General features: G+C 41.6%; 1 protein-coding gene across 2 annotated transcripts; it reads left to right on the top strand.

Moving 5' to 3' along the window:
- Positions 1–261: 261 nt before the first annotated feature.
- On the top strand, positions 262–18,380 carry LOC114440802 (rapamycin-insensitive companion of mTOR-like). Of its 2 annotated transcripts, XM_028413313.1 has the most exons (38): positions 262–360; positions 485–532; positions 1,704–1,801; positions 3,047–3,111; positions 3,220–3,351; positions 4,059–4,122; positions 4,517–4,643; positions 4,728–4,897; positions 5,161–5,228; positions 5,599–5,666; positions 5,879–5,961; positions 6,243–6,330; positions 6,539–6,629; positions 6,721–6,787; positions 6,947–7,027; positions 7,243–7,343; positions 7,465–7,630; positions 8,152–8,253; positions 8,328–8,374; positions 8,456–8,591; positions 8,683–8,882; positions 8,968–9,094; positions 9,382–9,546; positions 9,708–9,784; positions 9,907–9,985; positions 10,083–10,192; positions 10,271–10,358; positions 10,452–10,544; positions 11,432–11,538; positions 11,657–11,886; positions 11,983–13,081; positions 13,284–13,364; positions 15,205–15,512; positions 15,601–15,807; positions 15,893–16,045; positions 16,201–16,324; positions 16,587–16,725; positions 16,818–18,380. In XM_028413313.1, the coding sequence occupies exons 1-38, from the start codon at positions 312–314 to the stop codon at positions 16,896–16,898; spliced, it is 5,319 nt and encodes a 1,772-aa protein (XP_028269114.1). In that variant the 5' UTR covers positions 262–311; the 3' UTR covers positions 16,899–18,380. The 2 variants fall into 2 exon arrangements, with proteins under 2 accessions (XP_028269114.1, XP_028269113.1); XM_028413312.1 differs by lacking the exon at positions 13,284–13,364 and having other exon boundaries at positions 15,253–15,512.
- The last annotated feature ends 86 nt before the right edge of the window (positions 18,381–18,466 follow it).

Here is an 18,466-nt window from a genome sequence, read left to right as displayed (position 1 = left end):
GGGGAAATGTTTGATCATAAATCACATTTTCTGTATGTGACTGCCAAATGAAAAAATAAATACTTTTATCATGTCTAGATGTGAGTTGATTTTTGAATGATAAGCCCAATAATAATAAGGACTGCTCCCTCTTTTCCGACGATAATGCACTCGACAGGTAGGATGTATGTTTTTATCCCCGGTTACAGGAAGATTGAGTAGGGCCCAGATGGCCCCAGGTCTGTGGACGGGCTCTGCGGCTAACAGATGACGACCTGTGTTGTCTCGCGAGGAGCTACGAAGTTTCCGGTGTTGTGTATGTTCCTGGAAACATGGCGGCTAGCTTCCGCGGCCGTCCTATCCGGAGTCTTCGGATGCGAGGTAAGTGTGAAAAATACGATTCCCTGATAGCTGTTATAGTGGGGCACTGCTAAATTGATATTGTCGTGCACTTGATGACACCGGAGTGATCGCTCAGCATATCCGTGGTGTGTGTTTTTGACAGGTCGGAATGACAGCGGGGAAGAGAACGTACCGCTGGATCTGACCAGAGGTAAGCAGAGGCTCCATCACATCACCCTGAAAGCGATTATTGTTTAAAAAGAACAAGGGGGCTTTTGCAAACATTACCCCTTTCATGTGAACATTTGGATAGTCTGCGCACTTGTGCCTGCATTGCTGTAGTTACTTCGTCAATTCTCCTTTCTGTTTCGGGTTAAAAGATTGACATTAATACCATAATATGAGGCGGCAACATGCTAACTAACTAGCTGAGCTAGCGTTAGCTAGCTACCACAGCTAACCAGCCATGACGACACTGTTTTGATCGAGTGGATTAGATACCGTGTTATTTAGCTTAACAGCAGTAAGTGTTGTACTCGTGCATTGGTCATCGCTGCCTGCTTTAGAAAGTGGTTCTCGAGGCTGTGCACTGATTAGTGTTTAGGGTGTTTCTTCTTGTGGCAGACAGCTGCACAGCTTGGTCAGCCTGCTGATTTGCTGTTCCAGCAACAACACTGCATACCAGTTTGTTTACACGGAGCGGCAGTTGCAGAGCCCGATCCCTGCCGGCGGTGTAACAACGTGTCATGTAGGGACATTTTGGGACATTAGGGACATTTTGCATCTGAAATGTCTGTAAAATGTAGCCCGCTCCCCTCCCACCCGCGGAAGAGACTGGATGGTTCATTTGTGGTTTGTGCATTTGCCACGGACAGAAACTGAAAAGGCAATCTTGGCTGTGGGCACAAGTTTAGGATCATAAAACCAAATATCTTTTGCATTAATATTTCCACCTAGGACATACCCAAGCTCTAAAATCTATTTGCAGGGTGAGCATTCCATTTGCAGAATTTGGCTATAAAAGCATACCTATGCATGTTTCCCTTTTTTAAAGACTTAAATATAGCCATTTGGTTTTGTTTGCACAAATTTATTCAGAAAAGAATGTTTCCTCTGTTTTAAAATAGCATTTGACATTTGTCAAGTACATTTGGCACTGGGTACACGATAATTGAAAGGAACTGAAAACAAAAACACTTCCCTGCTCAAGTCTTGCCTTTTACTGTCTCAAGCTTGTTTTGACTGTATACATTAAGTTAGTATGACCAACTAAACCAACTTCCTTCCTGCAACATATCAAATACGGTTCATCGACTGATATTATGTCAATAGCTTAATGCTTTCCTTGGTTACATTGTATTTTCCTTCCCATTCTCTTTCAGAGCCGTCAGAAAACTTCCGTGAAATCCTTCAAAATGTGGCCAAATCATATGGAGTCAGTAACATGCGAAAACTGGGCCACCTGAACAACTTTATAAAGGTAACACTGTCATGCAAGAATAAGTGCAGGCAGTACTGTGTAGATTAAATTAACTTTAGTGTTTTTCCCTCACAAATATCCATCTCCCGATGTTCAGCGCTTTAACAAGTACCTCCTGGTTAAACACAATTTACTGTTCATTCATCCTCGCCTGTGCCAGTTTTCTGCTATGGTTGGGAGGTATTGCTGCTTTGCCACTTTCCTGAAGGAACATGTGCCGCACATGTTGACAGTGCCAGGCATGCTGCACCTGCATAAGTGTCTGGGGAGGCGACTTGTTCCTCCTTGAGTTCCTACAGAATGTTGACGCCGATCTTAGGGACGTCCTGTGCTCTTGTCCACTGACCGCCATTACTCCTACGGGAAAATGAGGTCTCTCTGAAGCTCCAAGGAGAAGCTGTGACACTTGTCCATTCAAAGGCCGTTTCCTTGCCAAGCTGGACCTGTACTGACATAATTTGGGCAGGGTTAGCTAAAAAATATTCCTTAACTTACCATGCTAGATTCTTTATAACATTCATTTTTTGGAATAGGCTGGCAGTCTTCTACTTACACTCAGGCACTGGATGAGCTGATTGTCTGCTTCCTTACACTCAGTGTTCGACTTACGGGGGAACTAAGGAGAGCCGAGTTCCCCTGAAAAGGACACAAGCTCCCCTGAAAGCCTACTTTATGAAATTTAGGGGGAGCTCTAAAATAGTGTCAGTTTTTGGGTCACAGTTTACAGGTTACGACATGCAGCAGATGTAACCTCTGCTCTGAATGCAAGTTGTAGAGGAGATAGAACAGGAGAGGGACAGAACAAGCGGAATGGGATATCAGGACAACCGCCCCTCCACCTGAATAATATAGAATAGAAGGTCAGAACACTATACTACAAATATAGTATACTGCATGTATTTCATCCATCTATTTTCTGGACTCGCTTATTCCTGAATCACAGGGTCAGGTGAAGCAGCTCCTGTTGCACAAGTGAAAATTGTGTAATTTCTTTTTTTTCTGCTCTTTTGTATTTTTATCTCTGATCTATTATTTACAACAACAGTGCAGCAATCGTTTTTATGAGGTCCAAGTTCTTTCTTTCACTTTTACTTATACCTTCGTAACAAAGAGTGCCAGACTTGCTGACAAATACTACACTGTTGCCGTAATGCCAGCCAGGTCTACTTTCATCTTAACCCTCCTATCCAACCCATGTTCATGCAGTCACACAATATTCAATAGTTTGTTCTGAATCTCTTACAGCTGTTATGCAGCATTGGCCACCGTGAGGAAAACTTTGGGTTTACACATGAAGAAATCATTATATGGTAAGCAATATTTATCTTTGCACACTTCGTAGTTTGAGTGGATAACACAAGTAAATACATTATTCATGTTGCAGTTTCATATATTTGTGTATTTTTTCTTATCCCTAGTCTGCGTCTAGCTTTACTAAATGAGGCTAAGGAAGTGCGTGCTGCAGGGTTGCGGGCACTCCGCTACCTCATTAGAGACACCAGTGTGCTGCAGAAAGTCCTTCGACTCCAGGTGGATTATTTGATTGCCAGGTGAGGTCCTGCTTTCATCACATCTGTCAGACATCAGAATCAGAATTACTTTATTGATCCTAGGGGGAAATTGCTTGCATTCCAGGTGCTCCATGTATACTCAAAAAACAGGTTAGAAATATGAAATAAGGTAAAGTAGTAAGAGTAGAATAAAACCTAATAAATTCTAAACATTAATAAACATTCAAGTACAATCCAGGCAAATGAAGACTGTCATATATAATACAACTAATACTGTGTGCAGTATAAAAGGACTGCTCAGCTGCTCTGAGAGTCAAAGCATTCTTTTCTTTTCTTTTTTGGAAAACAGGTGGAGTCTACACTAACACTAAAGACTAGGCTACAACTACACCAGAACACATGATGCATACTTCGTACCCCCACTGTTTTGTTAATTTAGGGGCTGCATGCAGAGGACTCTTTTTCACGGATTAGAGTTTTGTCATATGATGTTGTTGGACTCTTCACTCAGTGTGCATGTGTGCAAATATATACCTGCAATATCCAGTTGAAAGAATGACAGTTGCCAACTTAAAACATATAGCTTAGTCCTTAAGGGTCGTTCCTTTGCATTAGCATTCTGTCAACACTACAACTTAAGTTACCTAATTTGATAAATTATATAAAAAATAACATATAGGATATCTGCTAAAAATCAGTGTTATGCATTGGCAGACAAGACTGATTATTCCTGTGGGTTGTTTCAGATGCATTGACATCCAGCAGAGCAACGAGGGAGAAAGGACTCAGGCTCTACGACTAGTCCGAAAGGTAACAAAAGATGTTGTGTTGAATTTCTATTTCCTTTTAACCATTTGTAGAATTGCTGTCATATCACTGGAGGACTTTGGCCTTACTGCATAGCTATGTGCCAGCATACTGCCACTAAAAAGACTCTGGGGCTAGCAGTAGTGCCATTGTGGATGGCAAACACCACTCTGGAGGAGAGGTTATTTATAGTTCTCTCTATAATTTACTGTAAACCTTGTTTTAACACAAACACACAGACACACACAGGCTGTAACATAACGTTTGTGTTTAAGTTGTAACTGTTATGTACTGTTCTAGAAATATATTAGTTATAAGGAACACTGCACTTATTTTTTTGCCTGTTTGTCTAGACTTGTTTTGATGACTCATGTCTGTCCTCTCACTCCCTCTGCAGATTATCACAGTCAATGCAATGCTGTTCCCCACCTCTGTGGCAAACGCTTTAATTGCTGTGGGGACTGATGGACTGCAGGAGAGAGACCGTATGGTCCGTGCTGCCATTGCCATTGTCTGTGAGCTAGGTGTGTGAGCTTAGCTTATAGATACTCAGTCAGTCAGTGGTTATCATCACATATTCATTCTTTATTCATTTGTTGCTTGTGCAGCTCTGAAAAACCCGGAGGTGGTGGCTAAAAGAGGAGGCCTTAGCACCATCCTTAAGAGTGTGATTGACTGTCAGCTTAGTCGAATCAATGAAGCACTGATCACCACCGTCCTGCATTTACTCAACCACCCATGTACTCGCCAGTATGTGCGTGCTGACGTCGAACTGGAGGTATACACACCCACACATAAATGCAGAGAAGGCTGCTGTTTATAGATGACGTTTCTCATCTCTCTCCAATGAAATTTACCATAATTATTCTCTCAGGCCTTATTGTCTGGAAACACACCAGACAGAAGCAAGGCGCTTGATTATCATTGATCATATCTATGAATGCCTCCATTTCATTTTTGAAAATTAATACAGCACTGTGCTGTATTAATTAAAATATTGTATGTATTCATTTTTTGTATGCTTTGTGTTCTGTCCCCCAGCAAATCCTCGCGCCTTTCACAGATTTTCACTATCGTCATAATGCCGACACAGCTGAAGGGCAACTCAAGTAAGTGTGTGTTTGGGTATGAAGAGTGTCACTGTTACTGTAAAACAAAAAGACTAAATGTCTGACATTTTCCTCTGTTGACTGCTGTTCTCCAATATTGGTAACAGTGCTTTGAGAAAGTTGAGGGTTTTTATAGTGTTTTTATAGTGTTTTTGTTATGAGACTGTTGACTCCAGAATGACTTGCCAGAGGATGTGAATAAGGCTCAGTAATAATGTGATGCTTAAGATTTTCTTTTATATGAAACTCTGTTTATGGATGCTTAATATCCTGCAATGTGTTTTTCTTTCTAGTGCCACTAGAAAACATTATAATAACGTGTATAAAACATGTAGTTCAGTTTTAAATGTGTTATCTTTTATGCTCAAAGGGAAGACAGAGAGGCCCGTTTCTTGTCCAGCAGAATGGCCATAGTGGCTGCCTTCCGTTCCTGGTCTGGTGAGTGTGCCATTAATGGACAACCCAGTTGGAACACTCTGTGTAGATAAAAACTTATTGCAATGATCTAGAAATCATGAAAATGATCTGTTCACATACATTTTGCATAGCATCCTAACATTTTGGAAACAGGGTTGTAAATTGTTGTTTATTTATGCATTGCTTGATGGTATCAGATGTTAAATATCTCTACTTTTCTGCATTTCACATAGGCATCATTAATCTTTGCAAAGCTGGCAATTCTGGAATCCAATCTTTAATTGGTTTACTGTGCATACCAAACATGGAAGTAAGGGTGAGTATTGTTGAAGCAGCTTTAACATGTTCTTAGAATAGGAAGTGCACAGGGATTCTTCTCTTGGTGGAAGGTTTGTGATTTTGTTTTCTGTAGATAGAGAACATATCAAAGCTTTCATTTTAGCGGGGTTGTGTCGGTATAGCATAAACAGGCCAGTTCAACGATCCAAGCACAGATTATTTTCTCTTCCAAGTTACTACAAGCCTTTTCTCTTAATTTAATTTGAGCAGCATCAGACATGCATATTATTGACTGCTTTAACCAAATTTGCCCTGCAGAAAGGCTTGTTGGAGGTGTTATATGAGATATTCAGGCTGCCTGTTCCTATTGCAACTCAAGACTTCACGGAAGCTCTTCTAAGTGTGGGTAAGGATAACATGTTTGTACAGTATATTAAGAATTCCTTTGTATCCTTTCTCCATGTGTTTGAGTGTGGTGTTTTTCATATAGAGAAATGACTGTAATATGTAAATGCACTGTGTCTAAACATGACAAGCTCAAAGTGTGTCGATAAGTTTTGTTATTAGTATGTACTGTATATTCCTGCAAACCAATCTGTTCTCTGGTGCCCCAGACCCAGCCAGGTTCCAAGACACCTGGAGACTATCTGATGGATTTGTGGCTGCTGAAGCCAAAGTCATCTTACCCCATCGTGCCCGCTCTAGGTGAGAGATGATAAGAGAGGGGATGAGAAATGTGTTCTCAAAATAGCTGTTGGTTCTGTGGGTTTGATTTTTTTTCTGCTTGGTTCTTTAGGCCTGATCTGATGGACAACTACCTGGCATTTATTCTTTCTGCCTTCATCACCAGTGGGCTGTTGGAGGTGAGCTGAGGCAGATTTTTCATCGTTTCATTCATTGTATGGCGTATGTGGCTTAAATGCTCTTTGTGTCCACATTAAACGATATCACACATGTACTTTTTTGTGCACCCAATGTTAATATTGCCTATAAGTTGTGTCCTCCTCTCCACTGTACTGTAGGGCCTTGTTGAAGTTGTGACCAGTAGTGATGACCACCTTGCTATCAGAGCAACCATACTCTTGGGTGAACTTCTGCACATGGTAATATCAACATTAAAAAGGTCACATATTGCATAGATTAAAGTACTATCACTTAAATATTGATGTGTAATTAATAAATATTGTTTTGCACTTTGAAGCCTAAATGTGCATGTGTGTGCACGGCAGAGTAACACAGAAAGTTGACACTGATTCTTTTTTTTTTTTTTTTTTAAATGATAAATTCATCTGCTTTTTCCCCCCTCTTTCTTTTTTAGGCAAACACCATCCTTCCCCATTCCCACAGTCACCACTTACACTGCCTTCCTACTCTCATCAACATGGCTGCCTCTTTTGATATCCCCCAGGAGAAACGATTGTGAGTACCATCTGACATGCGTACTCATCTGATTTTTTCCCCTAACACAGATCTTACTAAAACTGCAGTCGGTTGCTCTCTCTCATAAATTGATTCTAATCAGTATGTCCATTTTTTGCAGGCGGGCAAGTGCAGCAGTCAACAATCTGAAACGTTTCCATGAGAAAAAAAAGAAAGGCTTGAAACCACACAGTCTTTATCTAGACCACATCATTCGCAAGTCTGTCTCGTCACATAACCGCAGAGATTCACACTCTCGGGTCCACAGAGACATTTATGTCATAAAGGTAAACATCAAGGTGCTTTTGCCAGATTTCAATTTTAGCTCCCCCTGTGCCATCTTACCGACAGTTTATATACTACAAAAGTATGCAAAAGTACGGGCACCCTTTCAGGAAATGACTGCAGGGATTTGTATGGAGGAATGGGCCAAAATACCACCTGCCAGACTTCAGGGACTTGTTTGTGGCTACAGGAGGCGTCTAAAGGCTGGCAGCAAAAGGAGGCTTTACTAAATATCAATGGAATTATTTCTTTGGGGTGCCCATTCACATGCCTTGTTTTGTTTAAATGTTAATAAAAATGTTTCTGTTGGGCCAACAAAAATATCTTCGGTTTCTATAAGGTATAACATATGTTAAAAAAAAAGTGACAAACTGATGCAGTGATTTTCCTAAAGGGTGCCCAAATTTTGCATACCATGGTATATGAGTTTAGCACAGCAGTTTGGGATGTGTTCAAGAGAAAGACTTTACTGATAAATAACATTCTTATTATAGTGTCAAACGTTTTGTGTGCTTGTGTTTAGGACACAGAAGAAGCACTGATGATCAATCTGAGAGACAGTCACATTCTCAACCACAAGCAGAACTTGGAGTGGAACTGGTTGCTTATTGCCACTATACTGAAGGTCAGGCTGTTCTCATGTAGCAACACAGACATTTTGTTTTTAATCTCATCTAAAATGTTTTTTTTTCCTCCCAGTGGCCAAATGTAAACCTCAGGAACAACAAAGATGAACAGATGCACAAGTAAAACTCTTCTGTGTAATTCACCAAGGCAATTTTAAACAGTGTTATATGCTTTTCTGACATCTGACTTATTTTCTACAGGTTTGTTCGAAGGCTGCTGTACTTTTATAAGCCCAGTAGTAAACTGTACGCTGGGCTGGTGTTGGATCACTTAAAGGCCAGACAACTCACTGTGGTTGGCTGCCAATTTGTGGAGTTCCTCATGGATTCGGATGAGGTTGGAGAACTTTGCACAAACAGACACATTCATATTTGTGTCGTTTGCCATATTAATCTGTTTGTCCTTTTTGGCTTTCCACTATTTCTAGGATGGCCAGGGCTACCTGGAGGACCTGGTGAAGGACATGGTGTTGTGGCTCTCCTCATCCTCTGGGCTGAAGCCTGAGCGCTGTCTGCAGAGTAATGGGCTTCTCACCACACTTAGCCAGCACTACTTCCTCTTTCTGGGGACGCTCTCTGCACACCCACAGGGAGTCAAACTGCTAGAGAAATGTGGCCTGTTTCAGTGGTAAGTGACCTTACACAGGCCTATAGAATGCAGACATTTTGCCAACAGCTCAACATGACACCAGTTTATTTTTCTGTATTGGCAGCCTGCTGAATCTGTGCTCTGTGAAGAACCAAGATGCAGTGCTGAAACTTGCTGTATCCACACTGGACTACAGCAGAGATGGTCTGGCCAGAGTGATCCTCTCCAAGATTCTCACTGCTTCTACTGATGTAAGGCAGACAATTGTGACATATACATGCAAATTACCTTTAGTTATGGGGAAGTTTTTTGTGTTTTAGAAGATGCTGTTTTTTTAATGACACCCTGTCAGTACACTGTGTGTAAACCTCTGTGCACCACTGTGGTCTGGGCCACATGAGAGAGGGTATAGGTGTCATGTGAGACATGGGTGCTCCTGATAGCTATCCTGCACCCACCTCTACTGAAGACTAGCTTACACAATAATAATCTTACACCCCATGCTTTATCACACAATCTTTCTTGTTTTACTGAGTAGACGTGCAGGCTCTATGCAACTAAACATCTCCGCGTGCTCCTACGTGCGGGTGTGGAGTTCTTCAGTAGCTGGGGCATGGAGCTGCTGGTCACACAGCTTCATGACCACAGCAAGGCTGTGTCCATGGAGGCCCTGGACATACTCGACGAAGCCTGCGAAGACAAGGTAAAAAACAGAGGCATTGCTAGATTAGCATGAGTCTAAAGAGCTGTTTTTCAAATTAGGATGCATTTTAGTGATAGTGTATACTTTATGAATGTATTGACAGAGATTAAGATGATAGGTTTTATGTTTCTTATTTTATACTTATTTCTGCTGCTTCACAGGCAAACCTCCATGCTCTAATCCAGCTGAAACCTGCTGTGTCACACCTGGGAGACAAAGGCCTCCTGCTGCTTCTCAGGTGAGGGCTTACCAAAACAGCTGACTGGATCATAGAACATAAGATGCACCAGTGTTGGAAAGAATAAAGAAGCAGATTATATGCTTTAATAAATACACATACATGTTTTATCTACTGTTTAGGTTCCTGTCTATTCCTAAAGGTTTCTCCTACCTCAATGAGAGAGGTTATGTGAGCAAACAATTGGATAAATGGCACAAGGTAATAACAAGTTATCAGCAAAAATACTGTCATAGTGATATTTTTTAGCTAGACAGATTACATAGTGACAAGTTTTACACTTTCCTCTGAATTGTAGGAGTACAACCTCAAGTATGTGGACCTTATAGAGGAGCAGCTCAATGAAGCACTAACAACTTATCGCAAACCTGTCGATGGAGACAACTACGTAAGACGTAGCAACCAAAGGTGAGAAGATGCAGTTGTAACAACCAAGCCTCAAGGAGCGAAACATTGTGAGCCTGATTTGTTTTGCTGTGTCTCCAGGTTACAAAGACCAAATGTCTATCTCCCTGTGCACTTGTATGGTCAGCTGGTCCATGATAAGACTGGCTGTCATCTGTTGGAAGCTCAGGTAAGTTCAGCACACCCATGTTTTCAAGTTCTGGTCATTATTTCTTTGGGCTGTACAGTAGTTCTATCTCTTCTTTTTTCCATGTGTGTCCAGAATGTGGTTCCTGACCTCAGCTACACTGTCCGCTCCCCGATGCTGGACACCTGGGAGGGCATTAAGCAGCTTAAAGCTGCTCTTTGGGCACTGGTCAGTCATGCTGTATTTATGTCACCTTAGTTAAGATAAGATACAACTTTGTTAATCCTGGAGGAAATAGTTTTGCCAGAGGTTACAGGTTACATTAAACTATAAGTATAAATAGGTATAAAGTTATTCTTTTTCACTATAATTACTAGGGATGCACTGAAATGAAAGTTCTTGGCCGAAACCGAAAACCGAAAATGAGGAATCCAAGGCCGAAAACCGAAACACTGAAACAAAACTTATTATGCCAATTATTAGTACCAATGCATTTATGGCTATAACTGTGTACGTACCTCACTAAAATCAAGGCTTTGCAATTGCACAACTTAATATTATTAATGTTTCAAAGAATAAAGCAATTGAAAGTATTTATTTAGAACATTCAAGGGTGCGCTGTGCGCTTCTCTGTCTCCAAGCGGTTCTACACATCCACGCGGCCTGGATCATTTCTCGTGTGTGCTGCTTTATTCCCAGTATGATCTTTATAACGTGGATCAATACCGTCACGATGAAGTGCAGAAAATCTGATTAGATCTTAGGGAAATGCGTGCTGACGGACTACGAGTGTACTTTTCAATGTTTTCACTCCGCGGTCCGTTTCAACCTCTTTGCTTAAAAGACGCTTTAGTGCTGTGTTTAAAGGAATAACGTCAGCTGCAGATGCATCGGAGGAGCGGATCTCTTGAGTTAGCTGCTCAAATGGGGTAAGAAAAGACACCGCAGACATGCTGGAGCGGCATCACAACAACATCCTGTTTCGGTGAAAAAAGTGTTTCGGCCGAAAACCAAAAGTGCCATTTTCAGACGAACATTTTCGGTGGCCAAAAATTCGGTGCATCCCTAATAATTACTATACAAAAAGATGACTGAATGTGTGTGTTCTATTGCAGGGCAACATTGGCTCCTCAAACTGGGGTCTTAATCTCCTGCAGGAGGAAAATGTCATTCCTGACATCCTCGCTTTGGCTCAGCACTGTGAAGTTTTGTCAGTGCGAGGGTAAGCTTTCCTCTGTCCATTTGTACCAAATATATTGACTCAAATGATTAAAGGGATATAATAAAAATAGGTAAATAGAAGTTGTGCCTTGATTTCCCTAGTCATTTTCTGTCTGCAGGACTTGTGTTTATGTTCTGGGAGTAATCGCCAAGACCAGGCAGGGTTGTGAGCTGTTGAAACAGTACAGCTGGGATGCAGTCAGACACAGTCGCAGGATGCTGTGGCCTGTCACTCCGGATGAGGTTGACACACAGCTAGCCTCCGAGCTTTCTTCAGTACCAAGCACACTTAGTCTGAACTCTGAATCTACAAGCTCCCGGCACAACAGTGAGAGTGAATCTCAACCAAGTATGTAGGACATGATCTATACTTGAAGAAACTGCATTCAAATAGTTGGGGATTTGTGGCAAATGGCTCTTATTCTTCTCGCTCTTTTTTCCTTAGACATGTACATCATAGATGATGACAAGTGTGATGTTTTGGACCAGTCTGATGAATCTTCTTACTATCTACACTCCAAACCAGTTAAAGACCGCAGTCCGTTTACAATCCTGGCCTCCACGCGCTTTGTCCGCACTCGCTTTCTTAATTCCCTGTCCCTTCCCAGCAAGAAGCTTCGTTCGACCAGTGACCCGAAGACACCCTCCAGCTCTCGCGCTCCCACTGAGTTCAAGACTGGGAGTATGAGGCGAAACAGGACTGTGACAGAGCCGTCTGTCTACAGTCCAAACATGGGAGAAGTCTTCATCCCAGTGTTTAATGGCAGAGAAATGCCAAAGAGTCCAACAGTCAGCCTGGAGACCTCCTTTGTTGGAACCAAGGGGGGATCTGAGGAGCATCTTGTGGATGGCAGACTGGCCAGAGGAGGAGGAGGCTCTGGCTTTGGACTCAGTGGTCTAGGAGCTGTGGAGCACCACCACCGAGAGAGGGAACAGACCAGCCGAGAGCGTCTAGTAGGAGATGGCAGCTCTTCTTCTAGTGGAGGCAATGTTGGAGGAGGGGGAGGAGGTGGTGGAGGTACTCAGTTTAAAAGCCGTAGTCAGAGCTTTAACACAGACACCACAACCAGTGGCATCAGCTCTATGAGCTCCAGCCCCTCCAGGGAAACAGTTGGGAACACTGAGCACCCTGAGCATGAACCAGACTCTTCTGACTGTGTGAGCCTTAACACTGTTGTTTCTGCTAAGACTGCTAAAACACTCTCTTCCCTCACCCACCAGGCTCAGACTAATCACATGTCCACATCTAAATCATCCACCGTCTCTCTGGTACCACCCGGCTCCTCGCATACTCTCCCTCGCAGAGCTCAGTCTCTCAAGTCCCCCTCAGTAACCACCATAAAAAGCCTGGCTGACTGTAGTTTCATGTACACCAGCCCAAGAGATGCACTGGGCTATGCTACACTGAAGAGGCTGCAGCAGCAGAGGATACACCCGTCTTTGTCTCACAGTGAAGCTCTGGCTTCACCTGCTAAAGATGTACTGTTCACTGATACCATCACAATGAAGACCGGCAGCCTGGACTCCAGATTAACACCTCGCAGGTATTTCATCCATCATATATGAATGTATTTCTTCCTTTGTGTTTGGTTTCTTTGATAATTGATTTTTTTGCTTGTGGCAGGTGCCACCCTTTCAAAAAATGTGCCTCTACTGTTGCTTAAGCAACTGTAGATATGTTAGGGTTCTTCCTGGACAGTAACAGGTGTAAGTGTGTTTTTGTGCACCTTCTATTATGTCTGTCAGGATATCAGATAGGAGGGGTACGTGTCCAGAGCCCAGCGTCTTAAGTCCATACCGCAGGATGTCCAGAACACTCGTGCCGCGGTGGGTGGGCCTACCCAGTATTCTGTGTAGTGTGTAGCATCTAGCTCCAATCCAGACAGATACAGTGGTGCTTAAAAGTTAGTCAACCATTTTGCATTTTCTGTACAACTGCATAAATGTGACCCACATCTGCAGCATTAGACTTCAAAGTAGAGGAATCAAACAAGGACAACTGATTTTTTGTGGAATAATTGGTGTGCTTGGCGTCCTGCTGCATGACCCACTTTTTCTTGAGATTTTGCTCAGAGTAAATTCCATAAAGTCAATCAGGAGATGTCCAGATTTTTTTGGTATAACTGGTTGTTAAATCAATGATGGAAAACCCTTCTGGGTCAAAAACAACAATGACAAAACAATGACACTATTGCCACGTTTACACATGTATTACGGTGCTTCTGCTGTGTTTGTTTTCCTTTCTCTAAATGTAACTGTTCATATTTCAACCAAATAATTCCATTTTACTCTCAGTAGGACCAATACACATCTCTCTTTAGATCTTTGCTGATCACTCACTCTTGGGGATGCTAATAATGGGATTTTCCATGTCCATAGTGTTCTGAAGATCTGACCTTTATAGATCCCTGCTGTTTCAACACGGCGGGGCTCTCAGTGACACATCATGTTCATTGAAAACACCTAATTTGGCCTCCAAAGTTATAGCTAATCCTCGAGGTTTACATTCTAATGCCACTCATAGAGATATATTGAATATATACAATAGAATATACTTTATTAATCCCTTTGGGAAGGTCCCTCAGGGAAATTCGGAAACCAGCAGCAATACAACACCGACAGTCAGAGCAAGAGTTAAATAGAATAAAATAGAACATAGTACAGTAAAAATAAAAGATGAGAGGAGTTATGTACAAACATTGCTCACCAGCATAGTTATTGATACACAGATGGATTATTGGACATATAAATGATTGCACATGTGTTGTATCAGGCGGGCTCCTCCCTCCTCCTCCTTTATTCTCCCCCTCCTGCCAAAAGCAGAGTTGTAGAGTTTGATGGATCGGGGGACAAAGGAGTCTCTGAGTCTGTTGGTCCTGCTCTTGGGGAGGAGCAGCCTGTGACTGTTATCTACTATTAGATAATGTTCCTGAATTATTAGCTTATATTTCTGTCCCATTTGTTTGACTTAGTTCTCTTTGGCTAAAAAGGCAGCAGATATTGTGGGTCTTATTTATGCAGAAATATACAGTAAATTCTTTTACAAGCACTACTTTATATTGTCACCTTTTTTATTATAGTAGTTAACAGCACCATGCCTACAGCTGGACTGGCTTTTTCCATGACCTGACCCTAGTATGAGAAGCCCCATGTAGAACAGTCATTTTTAGTAGATGCCTGTAACCCTACAATGATACAATTAGTTGCTGTGGATGGAACTACTGCTTGTTCAGGTATAAAATGCATTTTATCAGTAAGTCACTGTAATGTACTAAATGTCAAACTGACTGAAGGATACGTTTTATAACAGCACTGAAGGCAGGGAACATGTTCATTAGTGTGAGGATATTGTCTTAAGGTGATAATTTAAGTATTCAAATCACTTCACATAATAATCTGGTCTTTTGTCTTGCTTAATCTATTGATAATGAATCTATTGATAATTCAGTCTGTGAATTGAAAACATTTATTTCCACTATCTTGTGTTAGAAAATAGTTCGGATCCTTTCTATGAAGTTCTTCTTCCATTTAGTAGGTGTTGTTTCAGTCGGTCAGAGTTGCGGCTCCCCTGATAGTTTTCTAGTTTACCAGTAGCTTATTAACATGCCCCTGTCTGTGCTTTGATCCTATTTGTTTCACTTACCTTCGTATTCCTTTTCTGTCCCAGTCTCTCCCCCCGGATCCTCTCATGTACCTCTCCGTTTGCCCTCCCTAGGTTTCTGAAAGCCCTGAGCTTTGCCTCTCTTGATAAAGAGGAGCTGCTCAGTCCCATTAACCAAAGCACCCTGCAACGCTGCTCTTCAGTGCGCTCTATGGTGTCTAGTGCCACATTTGGTTGTAATGATGACTACATTGGCCTCGCACTGCCGATGGACATCAATGATATGTTCCACATCAGAGACTCGGCCTACTTTCAGCAGAGGATCAGCCCTCCTTCAGAAGAACGGAAACGGTTCCTTTTTGGTGATGGAGATGGTAAAACTCATTCAAGGCCCAATTAAGCAATAACACTCATTATCATAAATAAATATTTTAAAATACACGTTTGTGTTTACCTCTGTAGGTGATCGCCCTGCAATCCCAGTACTGAAACAACAGTTCAGCATCTCAGAGCTGATTGTATCCCGAGGTGACAACCCAAACCACTTGGTGGGTTCAGAGGAGACTGGCCTGCAGGATCACACTGAAGAAAACTGTCTCTACTGTGTAGGTGCTACTGTCCTTGGATACCCCACACAGCCACAGATCAGCAGTACACAACCCCGGACAGGTGAGCCAACACATACTGGGTCAATTATACACAAAAACCTTCAATTCTCTGCAGAATACAAGAGCTGCTCCATTCTTTCCACCAGATTATGTTGACTTCCCGTCATGGGGGGGGCAGAGCGGCCATCGCCTGGAGGTGATGCCTCAGTCTAAGTTCTCTGGAGTGTCTGGCTGCAGTGATGCTGCTGTGTCACAAGGCTCACTCTGTAGCACACCAACACCTGGTGACATTGTCATTGGTAAGACAACAAAAACCACAATGTGCTACCTTGGGTGCATGTCTGCCTCTGGACTTTTGTCATGTTTTTCCTTAAGTTTTTGAAAATAGTATAGTAATTTTGTATGTTTGTATGTATGGTAAGTTTATTTACATGACATCGCTCTTCCACTTTAGGTGGAAAAGCGATATCAGAAGATGGTCCAGCTTCACGTGTCCTGCTGCGGAAGGAAGTGCTCCGCCTAATCATCAACCTTAGCTCCTCTGTTGGAACGAAGGGACACGAAACAGGACTGCTGACGTAAAGCCCTATTTTCTTCTCATACCTGCAGTTGTCATGCCTCTGCACCCCCTGTTGGCCTTACAATACAAGAGTCTTTGGGTGGTGCAGTGGTTTCACAGTCATGGAGACACTTGCATAAACCTTGAGCGGCTTATGCAAGTCTTACACTGCAATGCTTGTGTGTAAATGCACATGACACTACGAAACAGAATGCACACACACACACACATATATATCATAATATTGATAGGATTTCACAGTCTTTTTCTTCTTTCTTCAGGATAAAGGAGAAGTTTCCATATGCGTTTGATGACATTTGCCTGTACTCTGAGGTTTCTCACCTCTTAGCTCACTGCACATTTCGCCTGACCTCAAGACGTTTTATACAAGAACTCTTCCAGGATGTGCAGTTTATGCCAGTAAGAGATTTTTTTCTACCTTTTTTCAAACTGACCACCTGTTTATACTCTCCCACATATTCAACACAATCAATTTTCATCATATTTTTCAGATGTATGAGGAAGCAGAGGCAATCCTGACAAAGCTACCAAAACCTGTTGAAGCGGATAATGACCCTACTACAGAATGTTGATCATCCTTCTTCCCCATGTTATCTGTCCAAAGCTGCAGTCATGGACCCTTAAAAACCACGGAAAGAATATGAGACTAGGAAATTAATGTTGTAGCTCTGCCTACAGGGGGAGCAATTGGTTTGTTTCTGTTGCAGAGCACCATAGCCAAGGAAAAACAGATGGCTTTTACTCAACTGTCTTCTAAGACAAGCTGGACATAACGTACATCAGTATCTGTAAACCAATGTAATCAGACACGGCTAATGCTGTTTCACACTTTTAGGTCTAATAGTAAAAAGTGGGCGCAGTTTAACCTTTACTGTTTTAAGATGGATTGGCAATCTTAAGTGACACTTATAGTGACAGTACAACAACATAATGCTTAAGGACAAGCTGGATTATTAAGACTTGAGCTGTGTTAAAAATGTGTTTTTGTGTAATGGTATGAATAAGGCATGTTGTCGTGTCTACCCTGTGATTTCTCAAAACTTGCATTATTTTCTACAAAACACTACAGAGGGATTTTCAAATCTTACCTGGAACCATCATGGTTTAAATCCCTCCCTGACTTATGATCTCTTCTAACCAGATGTTTTTGCTTTTCTTGCCTCACCACTTCTAACAACCTCTAGCCTCTTTGTCAGCACAAACAGCCAATTACTTTTCTATTTATTGTATCTCAGACAATCAAACATCACTAGTATTATATTTTCTAAAGAATTATATATACCACCCTAATACAGTACATAAGGAGAAAAGCATGTAATTTAATCCTATTTTATTCCATCCTTTACTTGCTTAGGACCTTTTAATGTTTTTCTTCAACAGTTGCATTTTAATTGAGCTTCTCAGGAGGTGGGTTGGTCTTTAGAAAGATGGCTAGGTGTACAAGTTATCTGTAAAAGGACTTACTACAGATTTAGTACTAAATTCTCACAGACCTGCAGCTACCTATCACTATGCCTTCTTACCTCTGTGCTTATCTCCACTGCATGTCTTGTTCACAAGCATGGCAAAAGTATTGTCACCTTTAACCTGTTTCTTCTTGTAAAAACCTGCCATTTCATGCTTCTATTACATTTTAAGAATATTACCCCAGGATCTGTTTCCACTGTCTGTCATTGGGGTGAGAAGGAGGAAATGAGATAAACTAAAGGATTTGTACAAGGTTTTTAAGAAAATGGGGATCTGTTTCCATTGGCTTGTTTTTGCTATAATGCTGCTACACAAATGGAGAGTAGAGAGTTGATTCAGCGAAGTGATGTCAGATCCGAACTATTTATTATATATCTGTACCATAGTGTGAGCTCCACCAGAGAAGAAAAAAGTTATTTATATTTTTTCCTCAAGACTGTATTATAATTTAAGTTTTTTTGCCTGAATAGTGGTTTCCCTTGTATAATGTGTACAGTATGTTTTTGGGGCATTGATGACCTAAAGAAAAAACATACAATCCTATCAAAGGGATGCATTGTTAATAAAATGACATTTGAAATATCCAACATTTCTTGTTGTCTTTCATGTGAGCCTTTTTCTTCATAGTCAGTTTCAGTTATGATCTTGAAGAAGCTTTCAGGTACAGTAAATG

The sequence above is a fragment of the Parambassis ranga genome, chromosome 9, assembly GCF_900634625.1.
Source record: "Parambassis ranga chromosome 9, fParRan2.1, whole genome shotgun sequence".
Lineage (NCBI taxonomy): Eukaryota > Metazoa > Chordata > Actinopteri > Ambassidae > Parambassis > Parambassis ranga.
The sequence above is the reverse complement of the archived record's forward strand: the minus strand, read 5'-3'. Positions and strand labels throughout refer to the sequence as shown.

Excerpts from the sequence above, each read along its gene's own strand:
- LOC114440802 (XM_028413313.1), top strand. The coding sequence starts at position 312 with ATGGCGGCTAGCTTCCGCGGCCGTCCTATCCGGAGTCTTCGGATGCGA. Across the intron at positions 8,883-8,967 it reads AAATGTGGCCTGTTTCAGTG|CCTGCTGAATCTGTGCTCTG; the intron begins GTAAGTGACCTT and ends CTGTATTGGCAG. Across the intron at positions 11,539-11,656 it reads GAAGTTTTGTCAGTGCGAGG|GACTTGTGTTTATGTTCTGG; the intron begins GTAAGCTTTCCT and ends TTCTGTCTGCAG.